Genomic DNA, 20567 nt, shown 5'->3' on the forward strand with positions numbered 1-20567 from the left:
TTTTTGCTTTATCTGGAAAAACTACTTTACTCAAGCACTCTCTATTACTTTCAAAGTAGTTGCTGCTGCTACCACAACAACTGCACATTATTTAATAGGTATTAGTTAACAAATGTTTCTGCTGTTGCTCCTAATGCAATTCTTCCTATTATCACTCTTTCTTTTACTGCCTCTCTTACTAAGATTTGTGCCACTGTAGCAAAACTCCCACTGCTGCTAATAAATAGCTTTTGGTGGTTTCTACACACCTGTGCAACTTTCCCAAAAACAGATCAATCAGCTGCAGCAATCAGCACTGCTAGAGAACAATTCAGGAAGACTTTAAAGTAAACACACTTTTTATTTGCGACTTACCTTAAACTGGGTGCTGACCGTGGGCCGTCTGTGTTTGATGCTGCTCTTCAGAGTGTCCTGTTTGTTCCGGCTCAGGACGTGTTCAAACAGATCGTAGACAAAGTCCAACCTGACAAATAGAAGCAAATACTTGGAATTAGTGTGATGTGAAATTCGCAGTGCAAATGCAAAAATGAAATAAACTGACAACAGTGTTGTTACGTAAAAGTCAAATTTAATACTATTGATGACCCTCTTTATGTGGGACTGAATAGCATTTTATAGCTTCGCCTCCGTCCCACATTTTAAGTGGTTCTGCAGAACATGTGCTTTTCTAAAGTTTAGCTTTTTCCCAGTATATATGAAAGGAAGGGTTTTTATACTAGTCAGAAGAAGGTCAGCCTGTCTGATGCTATACACATCAGGGACAAAAACAAATCACCAAAAAAGTCTCTAGCTTTACAGATTTTGTTGAATATGATGGGAAATGAAGCCGCTGTTTATTCTGAGAAATAAAGTTTTTGCCTTTTTTGCTAGAGTTATTTTTCAATTTCACACAGGGGGAAATATGTTACAGTATATCTGCTAAACGTGTCAGATGTGGCTCAGAAATGTCATTTAATCTCTAAATACATCCAAACTGAAACGTAAAATCAGACAGAAGCTGATATAACAGTGAAATAAACTCAGACATTCAGGCTACCTCTCTGCATTGTTGACATGTCTCACTTTCTCCCACACAAACGGTGTTTGCCCCACATTTAGCTGGTTGGGATCTGGTCACTCTAGTTAATACTTACAGTGCCAGCCCATCTTATTTAGGTGACAACAAAGTGAAGGTTAAATAAAAGTCAGTTCTGATCAATCAATTTGAAAAATCACATTTTTGTCCAATTTCTAGTTTTCCGTTTTTGATTAAAAAAACTGTGAAAAAAAAAAATTTAACTGAAGGAAACGAGAGAGGCCACTTAGAGGCGCTGTGCAGCTTAAACCATTATTGAGCTTAGCTGTAGAAAGGTTAGGAAAATGCTTTTGAGTCTAAATTTTTGTGAAAACTTAAACAAATATGAGATCAGTATGCCCATTTCCTTTTGAAAGATAATTTAATTCCAACCTTATTTTAATAAATAAACGTGTGATCCAACAATAGAAATGCAAAAATGAAAAGCAGGGCCACACGCCTACCTGCTCTCCCTCAGCATGTTCAGGATGTCGTCTCTGAAGGTGTCTCTGTTCTTCTCCAGCATCCCCCTCACGTCATACACCACCTGTGCCAAGCCACCACAGTGCGTCAGAGAGAGGCTTTCACTGGAGCAAATAAAAAGCCGAATAGCACCTGGACACATGATTTGCTTTGGGGCTTCACTTTAAATCAATCTGCTGCTCCATTAAAACCACAAAAACACAACAATAAAAACAATAAACAGAAACAGATATTATGGTCTCACCTCTCCTGCATAGTGTTTGACTCCAAAGTAGTGCACAGCAACACGTGGCTTCACATAGAAAGGGTTTTTCTGCAGGAGAAAACATGCTTTATGGTATCTGAGGTCATACCTGCATAAAACTGAGGGAAATATTTGTTCCTAATGCTAAAAATTACAAATCAAGTCCCACCGTTGCTTTTTGAGTCTCCACTTAACACTCTTCTCTCTGGTTTTAATATATCTAAGAGTCATTTCTCTGAATCCTCTATAACAAGGCTGTAAAGCTGCACTAAAAGCACAGCCAAAAAAATATTTAGCAACATTAAAAAAAGAGCTCCCACTCACTCAAAGTATTACTCCTCTTTACTACTTGCAATGACATCAATGTTAAGTCAAATCAAATCAAGCTGCTTGCTCCACAGCCAAACGCCAAGAAATAAGCAGCGCTATTTGCTGGAAGCGATCGATATCCTCTCGGCAACAGAAGCTGAAACATTAGACGTGAAGCTGCACCACAGCATGTAACGTGACACACTGTGAAGTTCCCAGTTTACCAGTTATTTATCAGATGGAAACGGAGAAAGTTGATGTGAAGTTGTGTGAAATTTGAGGCACTGATCGAAATTCATTTGAACATTATCGCAGAAGTCTGACGAATATTTAAAATTGGGTTTCACCCGACCATAAAGGAGTCTGTGTTTATTAATTAACTGTAGTGCTAACTAGGTATTAGTAGTATTAAAGCATGCATTAAAAAAACTAAGATCCCTCACAAGTGAAAATGAAAACAGCAAACTTTTTAAGACTCTAAGGACAGTTGGGGCCACTTTTATAGACCTTATATTTTTAAAGCAATGTAAAAAAAGAAAAGAAAAGAGGGAAGTAGATACACGTGTGAGACTGAACTGTTTTCCAACAGTTAAAAGGAGAAGCTCCAGCTGCCAAAGTGAATCAAAGTCAAGCGCGACATACTGAGTGCTGGCTGTGGAGTTTCTCCAGCAAGGTGTCGTCTGTGGCTTTGGGGAAATGACTCTCCTCATTCATCAGTGCCAGAAGACCCAGTTTCTATGGAAACACAGATTTAATTACCATCAGCAGTCATCACCATGATTTATATCATCATCATCTTAAATGTCTCTACACTCACCACCTTTGTGCTCTTTTTGTTCAAGTCTTGTCTACTCTGATCTCATCACTGCTTTTTTTCTTGCTTTTGTAAAATAGTATCAGTCTACCACTAAATTAATAATATAACCACCACGCAAGCAATATAACCGCTGTCTCAATGAGGTCAAATCAATAACTAATACTACCTGCAACTGCACTTTTTGGAAATATTTGTTTGCATGGACCATAGAAACACTTCTTTTAATCACTGACACAACAGCATTCGACTGCCACTTCACATATTTTGAATCATCTGCATACCTTCTCAATCAAATCCAAACATTCTCCATTATCCATCCAGTCGATGTCAACCCAAACCAGGCCTTCTCTGCAAGACGCAGCAGGAAAAACAAATAAAAGGATTAGAGCGAATTAATTAGTAGAGCGAATTAATAATGGACACATTTAAAGGCAGGGATGAAAGTACATCTGGTTTTATGAGTCATTCTAGTCTTTGTCACCTGCACCAGCATGTTTCATCCCTGACTTCTTCTCATAGAGATGCTATACATTATAGCACAAAGCACAGATTGGTGGAGATCAAACTTCGTTTTTTAGTTCATAAGACAAGATTTTTTCTTTAGGACAAATCTTTGTTCTTTTTTTAAAAGAGCATCACGGTTCACTGCTACTCTGGGTTACTCCCAATAAAACAAACCCTCAAGACAAACATGAACAGAGACAAACCATGGATAAATGGAGGTGCTGGGCGATTATGCTGATTTCCCTCAACCTAGTGATCCCATCAACCTATTTCTCTTTAAAATGAGTGGATATGAAAATGTTTTGTTCAGTATATGTAAATTATTTGGCAGCATACAAACTGCAAAGATTTTCTGTGATAGCTTAGCTGATGCAAAGCACTGTTTAACCCAGCGTTAAGAACAAGCTTATGTCATATTAAAGGCCTATAAACTTTAATCTTATTTCACACATAACATGACTTCACAATTTCCTGATATTCAAAACATTTTTTGAAAAACATTAGCTAGCAACTAATAAAGAGTCATCACCAACCAAAAAAATGCTATAAGAAATATATCTACTACCATCTCAACCAGCTATATCAAATAAAAATACCTTCAGCATTTGTAACTGCTAGCTAACTTAATCCTACATATTCCCTTTTTAATTTTCTTTTTTAATTTTTAACTTTCTTTGTGTAACACATTTAGTTTTGTTTGCTCTCCTAGCTTAGCAGAAAAAAGTAAAGTTAGCTTCACAATCAGAAAAAAATGCTTTATTGCACATATATCTCCCATCTGTTTGAATGACATTGCATCAACTTGAACAAACTTCTAATATATTCTGAGATAGACCAGAATAAACAAAGCTCTGCGGAGATGTAGGCTAAAACATGTTTCCGTGGTAAGCATTTTTCCCCTACTAGCTTCCATTAAGTTTTCAGCATGAGATAATGATTCAGTTCCATTTTTGTGGGTTTATAATAGTAACAAATACTTGGCTGAAAGTGGCAGCGTTTCACAGCACCACGAGCCACTTAAAGAAATTAGCAAAAACTACATTAATAATATGTGGATTCTTTTCTTTTCACCAATTTTCATTTAAGACTTCCTTGCATGCACCTCCTGCTGTAACACTAACTAAAAATAATCTTTAGGAGTACCTTCTACTTTTCTGGTCTTAAAATCTGTTCTGTAATATGTGTCGATCTTTTGTTTAATTTGATAATGTTAAAATAAAGTCTAAAATATTAATGTGATACATTAATATTAATTAATGTATGAAAAGGTAACATAACTATCAAAGAGTTCACCTGGACGGCCTGAAAACTTTACAGTTGTCTTCTTTTGAAAGCAGTATTAACAAACAGCAAAGTAACACTAGATCACAGACTTTTGGTGCAAAACAAATCGATGCATCACGAACAAACAACCTCCACCTACTTATTGTATTCAAGTTGCTCCAGGGAGAAAATGTGCTTGTTAAAATATTCCTGAAGCTTCTCATTTGCATAGTTGATGTTGAACTGCTCAAAGCGGTTGACCTGTGGGAAAATCAGGCGGTTATCAGACACAGAAAACAAAGACGAAGACTTAATGAACTGGAAAACGAGGAATCCCTGAGGGTTATTTACCGATTTCTTGATTAAAAACAAAGTATGATTAAAATTCTTGGGGAGGGGAAATATATAGTTTTACTGCTGAGTTTTTTCGAATGTGCTTGAACAAGCGATTGAAATTTAATTGAACTCAGTTACATTTAATAAACTTATTTGTCCCAGAGGGAATATTACATTCTCATGTCACAGTGGACTCACAGACTGCTCACCCGTGGGTCTTTCCTGAGTTAACCCTTTGGACTACATAATACTTGGTCATTATATTGACATTTTAAGGGGGAATTTTACTAAACATACCTCAAAGTTCTCAAATCCAAAGATGTCCAGGATGCTGACTGACTTGAAGTCTTCTTTGCCCTTGATGCGGGTGTTGAGTTTGCGAATGATCCAGTTGAAACACTGAGAATAAAGTGCCATGGCCATGGAGTCTCGAGAGTCCACGGCCTGCAGAGGAGCAGGACAAACACAGTTGGTGTTCAGCTAAAGTCTTTAATTAGTGGCTTGAAACTTATTGGAAGGTCATGAATGAATAAACTGAAACTACCTGGAAAATTAACATCATCCTCATTTTCTGACTCTTATTCTAATTTCTTATTAATTCACTTAATATTTTTACTATAAACACTGCCACAACTCGTCAATTAATCAATATGTTAAGTGACAGAAATTTATCTTCATGAAAAGTAAGAATAATCCATTATACTAAATATTTTCTTGGTTTCCTGTTTAGATGATTGAAGCGATCATTTTTAGATTCTGTCATTAGCAACACAGACAAGAAACTGTGTAAAGAGGAAAAAAAGGTTTTTAGATGGAAAGAAAAATGTAAGACAGCCAGTTAAACTGTGGAGGTAACCATAACCAGTAGGATAACCAGTCCTAATCCTCCATGTTAACATATTCTGAGAAACATAAGAGCAACTGAACTCTCAGGTCCCGGTAACATTTACTTTACCTCCATTAATGAATTAGTGAAAAAAAGGCACAAAAAACCTGCTTTTGACTCAAACACAGCCCCCTACAGACTGATGAACTGAGGAAATAAGTTCAGCCCCCCAAAGGCCTCAGTCATCACAAAGCAATAACAGCAGAGAATAGCCGGAAAGCTCGAACACTGTTTGGGTTTTGGGTGTGTTTTGTTTTGTTTTGCCTTCACTTTAAACAGCCGGAACCTGCTTCAGGCTAAAATTAGTGAAGAATTGTTCTCTGTGAGGTTGAAGGTTTAAATGTGGAGATGCATTATGGGATGGATGCAGTAGATAGTATGACTACTCACGATGTGAAAGTCAGGATATTTTTTTTTAATCTCTGTTGCACATATTTATCTGTGTTTATAATATGTAGATTTTCCACCTGATTCCATGAATATTATTAAGCTCTTTCAACCAATAAGAACTGGTCCTACTGCATTTGTCACCAAAGAACAGCAAAGCCAGTTTTTCCTGAACAAACATTCGAACTAAACTTCTTCTTGACAAATACTGTTAATGGTTAATTAATGATGTTAACAGTGTTTTTTAGACCAGTCATTTTCCTTGAGTCAAGCGTTACGTTTTTCCTTCCATCTCATATTTATCACCTTTACTGCTAATTCTGCTTTGTATCAGTGTACTCATGGCTGTGGCAAGGTGTTGACATTCAGTTTGATTTGGCCTCACATGCATTAGAGGCCCAACAAGGAAGGACCATTATAATCAAAACATGGCTGTTATTTTTTACCTGTAGCCATTTTTATTTGGTTGGATGGCTTTGATCTGGGATGTTTAAAGTACAACTGACCTGTTCCACAGTTAGTGGTGTGGAGATCTCCTCGCCCCTGAGGATCATGGACCGGTGCGTCAGGACCTCGGCAACCTGATCCGAGTTCAGCCCCAAGAGTTCAGATGTCCAGCTGAGTGCTGCCAACAAATGAATCACACCGTTAACGACTTAAAATGTAAAATGTCATTTTAAGTGGAGGAAACCAGACTTTACACATCATGTTTATTTAACTGGTCCTCATTCACACCACGATCACTGTCGTCAGCATCCTTTCCATTTGGCTTTTGACCTTGAAATGCATTAGCCTTTAATCAACCCAAAGGTGAAGTCACAGTGAAAGCAGATGAAAGTTTAAAACAGTCAGAAATTAAAGTTTTAACATGCTGAGACAATGTTCATAACGGCTTAGATCCTGGGTTTGTTTGTGCCCTGAAGTCTGAATATTTTACTCTGAATGAAAAGTTTTCAAGGAAAGTGAAACCAAACTAATGACAAGCTGTGGAAGTATTTAGTTCTAATCTTCCCAAACAAACACTTTAAACAATTTGTTTGTGAGTAAAAAAAAAAGAAAAAAAAAGAGCCATTTCCCAGTTCTTTGTTTCAGACGTGGTTAAGTTTAATCATGAGAACTACTTTGTAGACAACAGTACCAGACTTATGTGTTTGTAGAACCATAATTAGCTCGCCAAAGTTCATTGTAACCATATGAAGAAAAACGTGTGGAGGGGAAGGGTAAACTCTACCTGATTTGGAGGAAATCTGAGCCCCTCCGGCCGTCACGAACTCAATGTTTCCCGTGTGGAGGATCCCAGCCAGGAGGCGCAGGATCTCGTTGATGTTCTCCTCTGTAAATTGCATCGTTCGCATGGCGTTCTGGGAACCGCAAACACACAAGGAGAAAAGAACGGATGAAAACCTCAGGTCGCCTCTGGTGGCCTCATATTTAAATTCTCACCAGCTGATTTTGTTTCTTTTGGGTGGAAGTTGCTGTTAGACACAATCCGTCCTGAGAAGCTGTAAAGACTTTAGGGCGTTCTTTGAGGTTTGGACTGATTTAAAGCCATAAGTCTGATGCTTTGGTTTGGCAGCAGTAATTTCAGCTTTCAGTCACCAGGATCAAAAGTTTCTTACTCTGACTTGTGATTATGAATCATGAGTACCATACAGAAATATCATTTATGTCAAACTATGAGGGAAAAGGAAAAGTATGTGCAGTCTGTGCATTCTAAATGTTTGCCACATTTTAAATTTGACCAAAACCAAATGTTTTGGAACACAGCACATACAGTAAACTGCAAATAACTGTTACTTTTAGCCTTAAATCAGTAAATGCAACATAATCACGCGCACCAGAACATCCTGAAAAGTGCCCTTGTCGTTGATTGTCTTGTCGTCCTGGCAGCTGGACTGTCTCAGGTAGTGATAGCTGTCAGGATGGGTCAACCCGAACGCCTCTGCAGACATACAGAAACACACAAATTACAACATCTATGACACATTTGAACTACGTTAGCTTTCTGCTCTTTCTGTGCCTGAAGTCTGTTTGCACTGACTCATAACTTCATCTGTGTTAACCTTCCTACTTAAATGCTTATTAAATTAAATGATGGTGTTTTCCCCTCATTCACCTCTCTGCTGGTTGTTGGTTCCTGCTAATATGGCGTAGAAAATGTGGTAGTTTCTCTCCCCTGGGTTCTGCCTGACCACTCGGTTCTGCAGAGGAAGAGGAGAGTTAATATACATCTTCACATCAAAACTAATGCTAATTTTCACATTTGACCAAACACACAGAACAGCAGCCTTAGTTAGTTTAAACTTCTAAAACTGAACCCAAAGATGGTGTGCTTTTACAACAAGATAACAAAAAACTCCATGGAGCTGCTTGCACCTCCCTTCTTTACAAACATATTTCACAAAGTGAAAATGTGAAGTGAAAACCAGCAGCCTCCAGCACTCCTGATTCAACCCTAATCACAGATTTGGTGGGAGGAAGGAAGAAGAACACTCACCTTTTCTAAGAGGTCTGCAGCCACAAAAGTGTCAAGTGTCAAGGCACAAAACAGTCAAAAAAAAGCCTGCACGCACAAAACTGCTAACAGAATTCTGCAGAAATGTTCAAATAGGACAACTTAAGCAAAGACCAGCATTAAAATGTATTAAAAATGTTATCAATTCTGTGTTTACCAGCTAGTTAAACGTTGCATGAATTGTAGCTGGACCTTAAAATAAACTTTCAAAATACATGTGAACACATAAACACATAAATAAAGATGAAGGAATAACATCATCAAACAAACAGTCAAATCAGTTTTATTCTCAATTCTAAAAAGTGGTTATTATGACTAATTGACATACTCTTTGTAATCCATGTTACAATCCTCGTGCTCCTAATGAAGGATTTGTGCTAATAAATGAACAGGAAGCTGTGGCTCTCTCTTGCTTGCTGTATTTTTACCCTTGACAGCAATTTTGCTAACCTCTTACAGCACGGCCTCCTTTTATGCTAAGCCTGCGCAGGAAATGAGCAGGGAAAGGAAGCGTAGGCCACTTAACATCAAGTTGGTTTTAAAGGATACAGTCGACAATTTTGCCTCCCTGGATGTTGCCTTTCTGGCTGACATGCAGCTGGACGAACTTCCCAAATCGGCTGGAGTTGTTGTTGTACACAGTCTTGGCGTTCCCAAAAGCCTCCATGATGGGACTTTAGAGTGAAGAAAGGACGTGATCATTAAACAGGAAAGCAATTGAGCCATTACCCCATAGCACTATGGAGTTCATTTGTAATGATAGGTGTGATTTACCTGCTCTCCAGCAGTGCCTCCTCCACATGTGATGTCTTGTCTCGGGATGATACTTCCAGCGAGTGTTGGCTCATAGCTGACAGGAACTTCAGGATCAGTTTGGTGCTTTCTGTTTTACCAGCGCCGCTCTCTCCACTGAGGGAAAGGAAAGAAAAATAAACACAATCACGAAGATGCCTCAGAAATTAAGCAGTGATGTCATAAGAAGATTCATTTAATGGATTTCTTTAACAGGTTTCAAATCACACTTATAGTTTTGGTTATATGTTAAATTTAATATTAGTGTTCCACACACAGCTCATGGCATCGAGATGTTCAGGGGAAATATTCAAAACCCAACCACTAGATGGCGCACTGGGCACTGCTAACTGACTTAGGATCCCTGGCTCATGTATTGAAACTGGTCAATGAATCAAATCACACGTGAAAGTCAATATAATAAAAATAAGAAGTGAATAAACAGAACATAAAAGCCACTGGAGGCATGAAGCACGACGGGATGAAAAACCTGATTCATGTGGGAAACAAAACAGCAAAAATGAGTAACTAATAGTTAAGAATGGCTCCTTTTGCTTTTTCTAGCCCCACATTTTTATTCATACACTCTACTAGAGCAGCTTTGGATGATTAACACCGAGCATCAAACAGAACAGCAGGTGGGTTTGACTTCTCTGCTCAAAGACAGAACTGTGTGCTTCAGGTGACCAGATCAGGGAAATCTATTCTCACTGATCGGTGAGCACCGAGGGTCGACAAAACTGTCTGAAATGCAGCAAGCTCATGCCCCGTAAGGATACAGCAGCCACAATGAAGCACACAATTGTGTGTGTATATGGGGCAGCAAACTCCACACACTCAGAGCCAACGCTTAAAACAGCCACTCTCCACGCGCTGTGGTGATGACTATGATTTTTGCAAGTCAAACCACCTGACAAGCTTCTCACACACACACACACACACACACACACACACACACACACACACACACACACACACACACACACACACACACACACACACACACACACACACACACACACACACACACACACACACACACACGGATTCTGGGCCTGTAGGAACATTGTAATATAGAAGACAGTTTGCAGAGCATGAAATAGATGTTTTCACTTAAACAACCTAGTGACATTTATCAGATGCCTGAGGTACATTAAACACAACACAACTAACAGAAATGGACAGAAAGGGGTGTAGAATCACCCAACATAATGTCCAGCTGCACCTCTACTGCTGTAATCGGTAACACAACTTTCTTGTCAAACACAGCAGGATACCCTCACGCACATCACAGTGACATTTAACGTGAACCTGGCAACCCACAGCCAAACAGTGTGAGGTTCAGGCGAGTCACGTTAATAATCAACCCTGAAAACGTAGACACCGAGAGCAACCCCCGACTGTTAGATTACTCCCCCCAAAATACATTATTCAACAGACACACTAAAGACCTGTAAGAAGTTACACTTAGTGGTCATAAGTAAGACAACTACAGCAGTAACAGCTCCTCTGACCTTTTCTGGAAGCCTGGGAGAAAATCAGTTTGAAGGAAGCGTACCAGTGATACCGTCAGGAAACATCAGAGCGTGCTAAGTAGACTGAAAAGAAATCCATGCAAGTCAGAATCACCATCAGAATATTTTATTAATCCCTGAGGAAATTATGTAGTTACAGTTGCTCCAACTTACAAAATATAACAAAATAGTTCTGATATATACAAATAGCTCAATTTATAAATATGCTACTGGTAGGTAAAAGACGGATGTAGCTTGCAAGTCTGTGAAATAAATGTAGAATTGACCTAAACCTGCACTTATAGAAATGACAAACAGGGGGCGACACCTCTGGATGCAAAAAGAAGTAAATGCATAGAAGTCTATGGAAAAATGACCCTCAGTTCTTTACTGTGACCTCAGTAAACACTGATAAGTTTATGGGCTGGATTTGTGAATGACATATCAGGATAATTTGGATCATGATTTGCTCCCATCAGCATCCATGGGGATAATAAAGCAGCTGGCCAATCTTTTGACTGAAAAACTGCCACTTTACAAGTAAGAAGTGTCCCTTTGTGATATCGGAATGTCAGAGAAGCTAAAATGGAAAAGCTCAGTTAGAGGCTTCAAAACTGTGAGTCAAACCAAAGTGGGATGGCACCGTGGCTACATCCATCTTTTATATACAGTCTATGGGTTGCTGGCATCTGTACTTTTAAATCAATATAAAGACAAAGGCGAGAATACTTATCATTTTACTTAGTTTGGTGGGATGAGCTGGAGATCTGGGCTGAATAATTAAATCAGAATGTGGTGAAACTTTTAAACTTTATTCAAAGAAAAATTAATCAAACTTTTTAAGCTACCTTTAAAAAAAAAAGAAAGATCTGATTTTACTGGTGACTCATGCAGTGTGTGCGTCCCACTGAACATGGAAATAAAAGCTCTGGCTTCCTCTCTGTTCATTTAGGCAGTAGATAGATGCCCAGAGGCATTTCCAAGATGACCCCTGAGTTACAAGATTGCTTCTAGATTTGAGTGAAAATAATGTGAAAGCCATTATCTTCAACATATCTTCAATGTGTTTTTGTTGGGTGGGAGCCTTAATTAAATGTCTGCGGGCCGAAATTGCTATGTGACCTAACCCCCGAGGAGGAAGCACCACAGCACGCTTGTTTGCCTTTGTTATGAAATCCTGTTTATGACACCTCAAAACATAATTTTTTTTAAATGAGAGTTTCTCTCACATCTGCAAACATTTGGTGACAGTAGATGGGACTTTATTTAGGAAGAAAACTCTTCATTTGGATAATGGCTGGGTGACTCCCCTTAGAGAGATCACAGTGTTTGACATGTGGTTTTTCCTGCTGGTAGCTCCTTTACCACTGAACAGACGTGTTTCTGTGTTCTGGTTTGTATGCAGGGAGGAGAAAAAAGCCTGAAAGAAACTAAGGATGGGACTAAAGACATTTATGGATATTTTTTTAGCCTTAGTTCAGCTACAGTAACCTTCTTCTTTTTCTTATTTTTTATCATTTAAAATAATCCTCTCAGAATCTGCACATTACCGAAGAGGCAAAGACTTAAAGGTCGATTAAAGTCCTCTGGTCATAAGCCCACAATCCAAGCAGATACTACAAAAATATTACAACACCTTGGAAACTAATTGGATGCATGCTTTATATAATGACGCTGGCAGCAAATTGAGGAAATTCCACTTGAAGAGAGGCAGTGGGAAACATATGGACAGGGTTGCATTACAACAGATCGTCCTCTCGAGGCATTTTGGTGGTTCAGAGGCCTGATGTACATACCACACAGTCACAGCACCATGAAAAACATTCATGCTCTTTACATCACCTCGCCTACCACTGACAGCTAATCTGATAACACACAAATGTTCTTTGTTACCCGACAACTACACCAGGTGATCTGACAGCCATCCTGCTGAACTTCTCTTTTATTTGACATGTCTGAAGATGACTTTGTATGTGGGAAAGTGGAAAGATACCATCTCATTTACATCTAAAGACTGCAAAACATTATTCAGATATTTAACTTTCTATTACAAATATTATGAGTGATTATCAGCTTAGGGATAAAATCCCTTTACACATGCATTTAATGCATATTTTGGATCTATGAATTTAAAGTATTTTAAATTCAAATTATTTAGAGCATAAACTTCATAGCAACCTCCAGCCTGAAGGCACTTCTGCACTGACTTCACTTTTTGGACCTTAATGCTTTCAATTTTACTTTTATTGTTGGCATTTAAAAAGTCTTTGTTGGTTTTAGGAAAAGTTTATGGTTTGGGTTACAGCGTTTTAGTTGATGAAATGTACAACTAGATGTTTAAACCTTATTTATGTGAAACTGCCTCAACAAAGTAGTGAGAGAACCTATTTGTGGGTCATCTTAAAAAGCAGAGCTCCGTGGCAATGACAGCCTTGTCATTGTCTCTTGGACAGTGCTTTGGGAAACACTGCTTGCTTTTGCCGAGTTTTATAAATAAAGTTGAACTTGTAGCAGGAGAGGCCACATCCTTAAAGTCAGTGTCACATTCCTGATGGACACAGAACGGGACTGGAGATAACGTAAACTCTCTGGGTGACTTGCAATAACTTCTGACATGAACAGGCAGCGCATGAGTGTCGATGTTATGACAGAAGAGACTGAAGTTAAAAAAGGTGGAAAATGAAGTTTTAGTGATTCAGACGGCAGATCTCAGCAGTGCGTCTCACCAACAGCAGGTCAAACTTTAAAGACTTTCACATGTGACTCGTTTGAATAACTTCTACACAAATGGGCAAATCAGAAAAGGCCTGTTAAACGCAAGTCACCTAAAAGACTTCTGGCAGAGAGCCATTTTACCCAAACGAGAACACACACACCCAAACGAGAACACACACACCCAAACGAGAACACACACACACCCACACACCCACACAAAGATGCCTAAACAGGTACACACACACACACGGAGCTATACAGCACCCTGCTTTTGTACTAATCCCTGGCTCCCCCTGTGTTGTTGCCACCCAAGGCAAAAGCCCCCCCACAGGCAGGAAGGAGGGAGTCTGCAGCCAGGCGACTGATTGTGTTGGACGAACTGCCTCCACAGCTCTGGACCTCACTCAGACTCTTTGTACTGAGGCAAAGAGCCTCAGTTTCTGCTAGAGAGTGAAAGAGTTTCTGAGCAGGGAAGAGAAACCGAGATGAGGAGCGACACGCAAAGAGAGAAGAGGAAAAAAAAATCTGTCTACACAAGTAATTTAATCTGGGAAATGTACTGGCTCTTTTCACTGGGACAAAAAGGTGAAATGTTCTCATCGACCGATAGAAGCTGTTTTCATAAAAGAAGATTAAGATTAAATTACTTGTCGAGCTGGTGTGGAATGCACCTTGTAAGGTTCGACGGGCACCTCTGCACGTCATGTCCTACACACTTACAGACTTCTGTGAATTCAACAGATACTTGATTATATCTCACCCTGTCTATGCCTATTAACCCTTTTACAGTAAATAACTAGACCACATTGCATCATGGGACGTTCAGATGGTCTCACACTCTATATTTATTGTTTTATTGTTGTGTCTAATCTGCTGTGTAAGTTAGGGGTGTCCAGAGGATCTGGAACATTTGCATTCATTTAACCAATATGTTGACAGTAAAGCAAATATTAACTGACCTACTAGCATATTTTAGTAAATCATACTATGAATTCTTAAGACAATGCTGAATTAACTACACTTCACATTTTTTGTCACTTTAAACATTCAAAAATCGAGAATTAAAATAAGAAATAATGTGCAGCCAGAAATATAAAAACTTAAGAGGGAAATATTTTGTTTTATTGTCTTTAGTGAGTCTCTGTTCTTCCTCAATACACAGATTTATAAACAGGTGAGGACCTCCTTCATCTTCATGACACAAAGCCTCCTGTTTTAGATTACTGCCAACATTGCACACTATAAAATGATAAGAACTGCAGACGTGTGAGTGATAAAGGTATACAGGTTATTGTACATAAGTCTAATTACAGCAGTAAATTGCATTTTTCAAGAAAGAAATACTTGTTAGCAACTCAAAAAACACATGATTACCATTTGGAGATGATAATCGGAAGGCCAATTAAAAACGAATGCATCATTCATTACATAAAATTGTGGGTAATTTATAAATGGCAGCATCCAATAACACTGATCACACTGGATCCTTACAACTCACAACATCCAAACAAAATCAAATCTCAGACCAAAAGTTGCTTAAGTTGATAAAAGAGGCTGCTGGTGATGTGTGACGGGGGAAAGGTGTGAGAACACTGTATTAATAGAAAGTATATGAAGACAAAGCCATTTCCTGCACTACACAGTCTATGTATGAACACAAACCTTTGCATATTTACACTGTGCTGTTGTGCTGAGTGCTTTCTTGTGCGTGAACAGTTTGAGATTAGATAAGAGACGTGATGATAGGCTGACCAGACGTCTGCAGATGGTGCAGTGGGAGCGGGGCTTAACTCAGGAAGTTTAGTCTGATTATCAGAGTGAAGTGGAGCCCAAGTGCAGCTAAGCCTGAGCTTAGACTGAAGTGTGACTCGTGCTAAAAATCTAACCCTGTATGAGGGATTAGACCCTTTTCTTCCAGCCCAGCGTCAGACTAATGTCAAAATACCCACAGCTGGAGTTTTCAATCTGAGCCCAGACAGCTGTGCTGATCGAGTCTCTGCTGCTTACTTATCCAACAATGGACTGAGTTCAAGGTGTTTTTCTTTAGGCACTAATGCCCCCTATAGCAGCACTGCCTCTTACCCTACCAGTGTTTGCAACAGCCTTTACTTTCATGTGACACCAACCTCCTCCACAGCATCCAGGATCAGGTCACCAGTCCTGTCTGGATGTCCCCCACAGATGGTGAAGAATGATTAAAACCTTCCCCAGCTTTTAGAGCATCTTTAACGGGATCTCATGAGTATTTTAAGTTACCTGGGATGCGTCATTATTTAACGTGAAACTCATGAAAAGGCACTGATGCTTATTTCTACGTGTAAACACTGATAAAACGCAAACACCATACAATTTCACATTTATAAAACTGCTCATCTCATGTTACACCTAAATCTGCACAGTTAGTTATGTTTCCGCTCCACCAGGCTCTCTTCCTTTGCTATGATCCATTCCTTCCTTTGGTCACAAATTATGTGTCAGACACTCAAAGCAGGCGAAACAGAGAAATCCTGCTGAATCCCAAGAGAAACCCTGTCAGGTATGTTTTCATAAGGCTTTGCTGCAGGGCTTTTGTGACCCCACATGCCTGAGTAATTAACAAGGCTGGAGACTATTGGGTTTGACCCGGCACCCACCTATGGGTCAGGGGGTCAGAAACAAACTGCTGGGGGAGGGAACCTGTAGGCTGGGCAGAAAAACACCTCGACAGCTTTGCAATTTAAAAATTCGAGCCTTTCTAGCCATAAAAAAAAGCAGCCCAACAAGCCAAAGTTTGCAAATGAAAAAGTTTGATTGTATTGAAGTTTCAGGCATGAGTGTGCTAGCTTTTGTTTTGTTCTTACATGACAAACTTGTTCTGACTGTCGATTATTACAGTGTTCAAACACCCTGGCTGTCTGCTTAATATAACCATTTATAAATGTTGAACCAATAACATGAGTGTTAGTGAGCTGCTCTAACAGCCTCCACTCTTCTGCCTTTAATCTTTCATTCACATGTTGGAACCTGCCTGCAAAGGCTTGGTCTCATCCACAGCATTAATGAGGTCCATCACTTCTACTGTGTGATAAGGTGTTTCACAGTCTGCATTCCAAGTTCATCCCAGTAGAGCCAGACAGGGTCAAGGTCAGTGTTTACTGCAGGTCAGTCAAGTCCTGTCCCGGCAGTAACCTCCATACATGCAAGCCCCAAAAACTGGGTACTGTACAAGGATTGAATTTATAGAAGTCACCTGTTCGTGTTCCATTTAGATTTAGATATAGACGTATATATATATTTAGATTTAGGGCGTGGTTGCTTTTAATACAATTCTCTGATGAAGGCATGGCTTATTCTGCAACACTAAAGTTGTAAGAATGCTACTGAGCCAACAAAGAAAGTGGGTTCATAAGAAATGGAGAGAATTAGCTAATAAAATGTGAATTAGAGGTCTGCATCTCTGGTTTATTGCTTTATTATCCAAACTTAAACCTGCCATGGTGGCATCTTCTGTGCACAGCGAGCGTTTGGAGGTTTTCCAGGATTTTCTTTGCTGGCGGTTGGGAGGGCATTTTTGCTGAAATCTGCAGCACCAGCTCAAAGGGGGGCTTCCATTAAAACAATGTGGCTCGATGTAGGCAGGTACCCGCATAATTGAAAATGCAGAGTGGCATTTATGAGCATTAATGAGCAGATGGCCTTGTGTTAGAGCTGGCCTCTTCCTCCTCCTCCTTCTCCTCTTCCACTTATTTTACACCGGCTTCTGTTTCATTCGCCTCCCCCTGACTGGATCTGATTACCCACAATCCCTAAATCCAGTGAGAGAAGCTTCCTGCCTCGCCTGAAAGTGCCAGCTTGCGATTTATAGCTCTTCTTCCTCCCTCTCTCTCACACACACACCATGAAGCGATCCTTTCTGTGTATGGGTGGAGGTGCTGGCATGTTACATGTTTTATGAGGGTCTGCACCGAGACCGCTTTGGTGATTTTGGGGGACCTGCAGGAGAAATGTGTGTGGGTGTCAGAGATCATTGTGAACCATGCCACGTACTGCGGCAGCTGGGCAGGACTTCGACTCTGTGTTAAAATGATCCTCCACCCAAAGTCTGACTTCAGGGTATCAAAAATACGACCTTTATGAGCCTGAAAACCTGCCTGTAAAAAGTCTGCAGTCGGCTCTGTCAGGGAGGGCAACGACTGCGTCAGTGATCTGGTTTCAAGTATTGGTTGTCTCACTCTTTGCCACTGAAATGCATTTAAATGATCTTTTTAAATGCAAGTACAGTAAAGTCAGTAATTCAGTTCACATTTAATTTGACCCAGTTCAACACACTGCAGCCAATCGGACGTGGTTAGAAAGTTAGAAATAAACTGCTTTAGTGGGAGATCACATATGAGAGGCGAATATTTAAACACTCAGGTCTTTCTTCACTGCCATGACTGCCACTCATTAATAACTGCACTTAATGGATCCTGTGTTGACTAATTAAATGATATCGTTTGATATATGATGTTGAATGAGGGCATCATGTGTTTTCAGTGGCCACCACAGAGCATGACTCAAACAGCCTCAGTTCTGATCCTCAGTCAAAAAGTCGGCCCACACAGCCGGCAGCGGCCCTCAGGAGAAACACAAGGTGGTTAAAAAAAAAAAGGGGGGGGGGGGGGGGGGCGTTTTCTTCCCCTCCCTGCAATTATTCACAGCCTCACACATCCATCACTCTGAGGGGGGGGGGGGAGCGCCACCACTTCATGAACTCAGATGTGAAAGTATAAAAGCAGACAAATTCTGAGGTATAGATGCATGGGCAGATGGGGTTTAGAGGTGGGGGCGGCACAGCGGTGAGGTGGCTAGCACTGTTGCCTCACAGTCCAGGGTTTGAAACCAGTTTAGGGCTTTTCTGTGTTTTCATGTTCTCTCTGTGTTTACGTGGGTTCTGCAGATACTCCAAGAACATTTTTCTAGCTTTTGAATTTTGTTTTAATTCAAAGATCGTCTTGCATTCAGAGTCCTGTTTGATTTTTACAGTTTCACAGTGGAAAAATATATATCTATAAGTGTTTTTCACAAAGCGCTGCCAAGTCTATAACCCTTAACCTAAGCGTTTTATTCCTTTGCAAAGTTTAAAAGTCTACCTTCAGGGTAACAATTAGCAGCTAATTAGCAGCTCAGAGGCAGTAAAACACTGACAGAAAACAAACCCAGTGCTTAGAAGTGAAAGTCTTAAACTTCCCTGCCTGAGGGGTCCAAAAGAAAAAAAGAAAGAAACTCTGGTGGTACCGTAGTTTACAACAAGTTATTTAAGAGTAATAGTAAATTCTGTATGTAAACTTAAGTATATTGGTAAGTATAACCTTAAGCATATAGTGGTCAGGCTGTCAGACGACAGTGTTAGAGGTCAAGCTCTTTCATTGTAATCACCCTCATTTCCTATTTCGCAACATTGTAACCAGCTGAATTCTTAAGACAATGGAGCGCATAAAAAGCTGCAACATCGAACCTCAAAATATTCGGAATACGAAACCAATCAGAGTTAGAAGAGGATAACCAAGCAGTGCAGAGTGTACCTTGGAAAGCTCAGTGTGTCATTTACTCTATTTTAACAGACAGAAAACCATCAGGTTGTGTTTTAGCTGAGACAACAGCTAAAGGTCACGGCTGTGGTCTGCGGTCTGTCCTCTCTGGCCTGGATGACTTCACGTGCTGCTGTTGCTGTCATGGAAAAAATTACACAACTGAACTGTAGGCTTTATTTTTCTTTCAACTTTTCACATTCTGTGGTGAATTTAAAAAGGTTCACAAGCTCTGTTCCCCTTTGTTAAAAATGTTCCACAGTTTTGTCCAATATACAAGAAACAACAAATGATTTTTCTTGAAAAGCGAAAGGTGATGAAGACAAACACAAAGCAGATCCACAGCAGCGATACGACTCGTTAACAAAGCATTGTGTGGCTCAGGACTTTCTGTAACGCCACTACAACGTTTGTGTTTACGCCTCGCTCTGTGCACCATGGCACATGTTCTTCCCACTAACCAACATCGTGCCAGACAAAAGAATTTCTGTATCCCAAATACATCATCAGACCAGAAGACGATAGACAGAACACGTGAGATGAGATTGCATGCCGTGCACAAGCACAGGGAAGTATTCCCATTCATTTTGTAAGTTAGGATTAAAAATGGTCATCATTGGTTTTTAATAAAAAAAAAACTTGAATGCATGTACAGAAACAAGGTTACTGGCACAGGTCAAATGATGTGTTTACATGTGCTGCAGCAAGTAAGCCAAAATCTGTTTTTATATGGAGCAACCATCTTTTTCATGTCTCTCTGCAGTTATTAAGCTTAATTATAACCTTTATGTTACTGGGACATAGAAATTAAATTTATAGAATGACTGATAAACCAACTGCAGCATAATAACTAGTGTCTCCATGGTGGAGCTGAAGAGAGTGCCAGATGAAATGCTACCTCATGATCCAGGTGATGGGACACCAGCACCAGTGCAATGCAGACGCCGGCACTGAACCGGCTCTTCCTCCTCTTTTAAGAGCCAACTCACACTTTAAGAGATTCTTGTGTAGCATTACAAGCTAAATTTGATTTTTATGGGAAGACATTCAGAGCGGACAGAATCTGTAGGCTGCATCTGCCAATATTTCAATTTCTTGTGAGATCTCCTCCCAGCACACCAACATGAACAACATGCCTTCTAAGTTTGGGCGCAACAGTGGCAGCTTTTGGAAAAGGCTGTGAAAATGAGTCATGGTGA

The 20567-nt window shown here is 39.8% G+C and overlaps 1 protein-coding gene across 1 annotated transcript in view; it reads right to left on the minus strand.

The window, feature by feature from the left end:
- The window catches only part of myo10 (myosin X), a 125572-nt gene that overhangs the window by 34271 nt on the left and 70734 nt on the right, over positions 1 to 20567 (minus strand). The window contains exons 5-18 of the mRNA XM_084913742.1: positions 9573 to 9707; positions 9348 to 9472; positions 8781 to 8794; positions 8400 to 8484; positions 8122 to 8225; positions 7515 to 7644; positions 6790 to 6908; positions 5308 to 5454; positions 4835 to 4935; positions 3189 to 3255; positions 2733 to 2825; positions 1782 to 1850; positions 1519 to 1601; positions 355 to 463 (exon numbers count right to left, since the gene is read on the minus strand). Of these exons, the coding sequence (XP_084769868.1) occupies positions 355 to 463; positions 1519 to 1601; positions 1782 to 1850; positions 2733 to 2825; positions 3189 to 3255; positions 4835 to 4935; positions 5308 to 5454; positions 6790 to 6908; positions 7515 to 7644; positions 8122 to 8225; positions 8400 to 8484; positions 8781 to 8794; positions 9348 to 9472; positions 9573 to 9707 (1381 nt within the window). The remainder of the gene's footprint in view (positions 1 to 354; positions 464 to 1518; positions 1602 to 1781; positions 1851 to 2732; positions 2826 to 3188; positions 3256 to 4834; positions 4936 to 5307; positions 5455 to 6789; positions 6909 to 7514; positions 7645 to 8121; positions 8226 to 8399; positions 8485 to 8780; positions 8795 to 9347; positions 9473 to 9572; positions 9708 to 20567) is intronic.

Source organism: Perissodus microlepis, chromosome 18, assembly GCF_051167445.1.
Source record: "Perissodus microlepis isolate ML-2025 ecotype Zambia chromosome 18, ASM5116744v1, whole genome shotgun sequence".
Taxonomy (NCBI): domain Eukaryota; kingdom Metazoa; phylum Chordata; class Actinopteri; order Cichliformes; family Cichlidae; genus Perissodus; species Perissodus microlepis.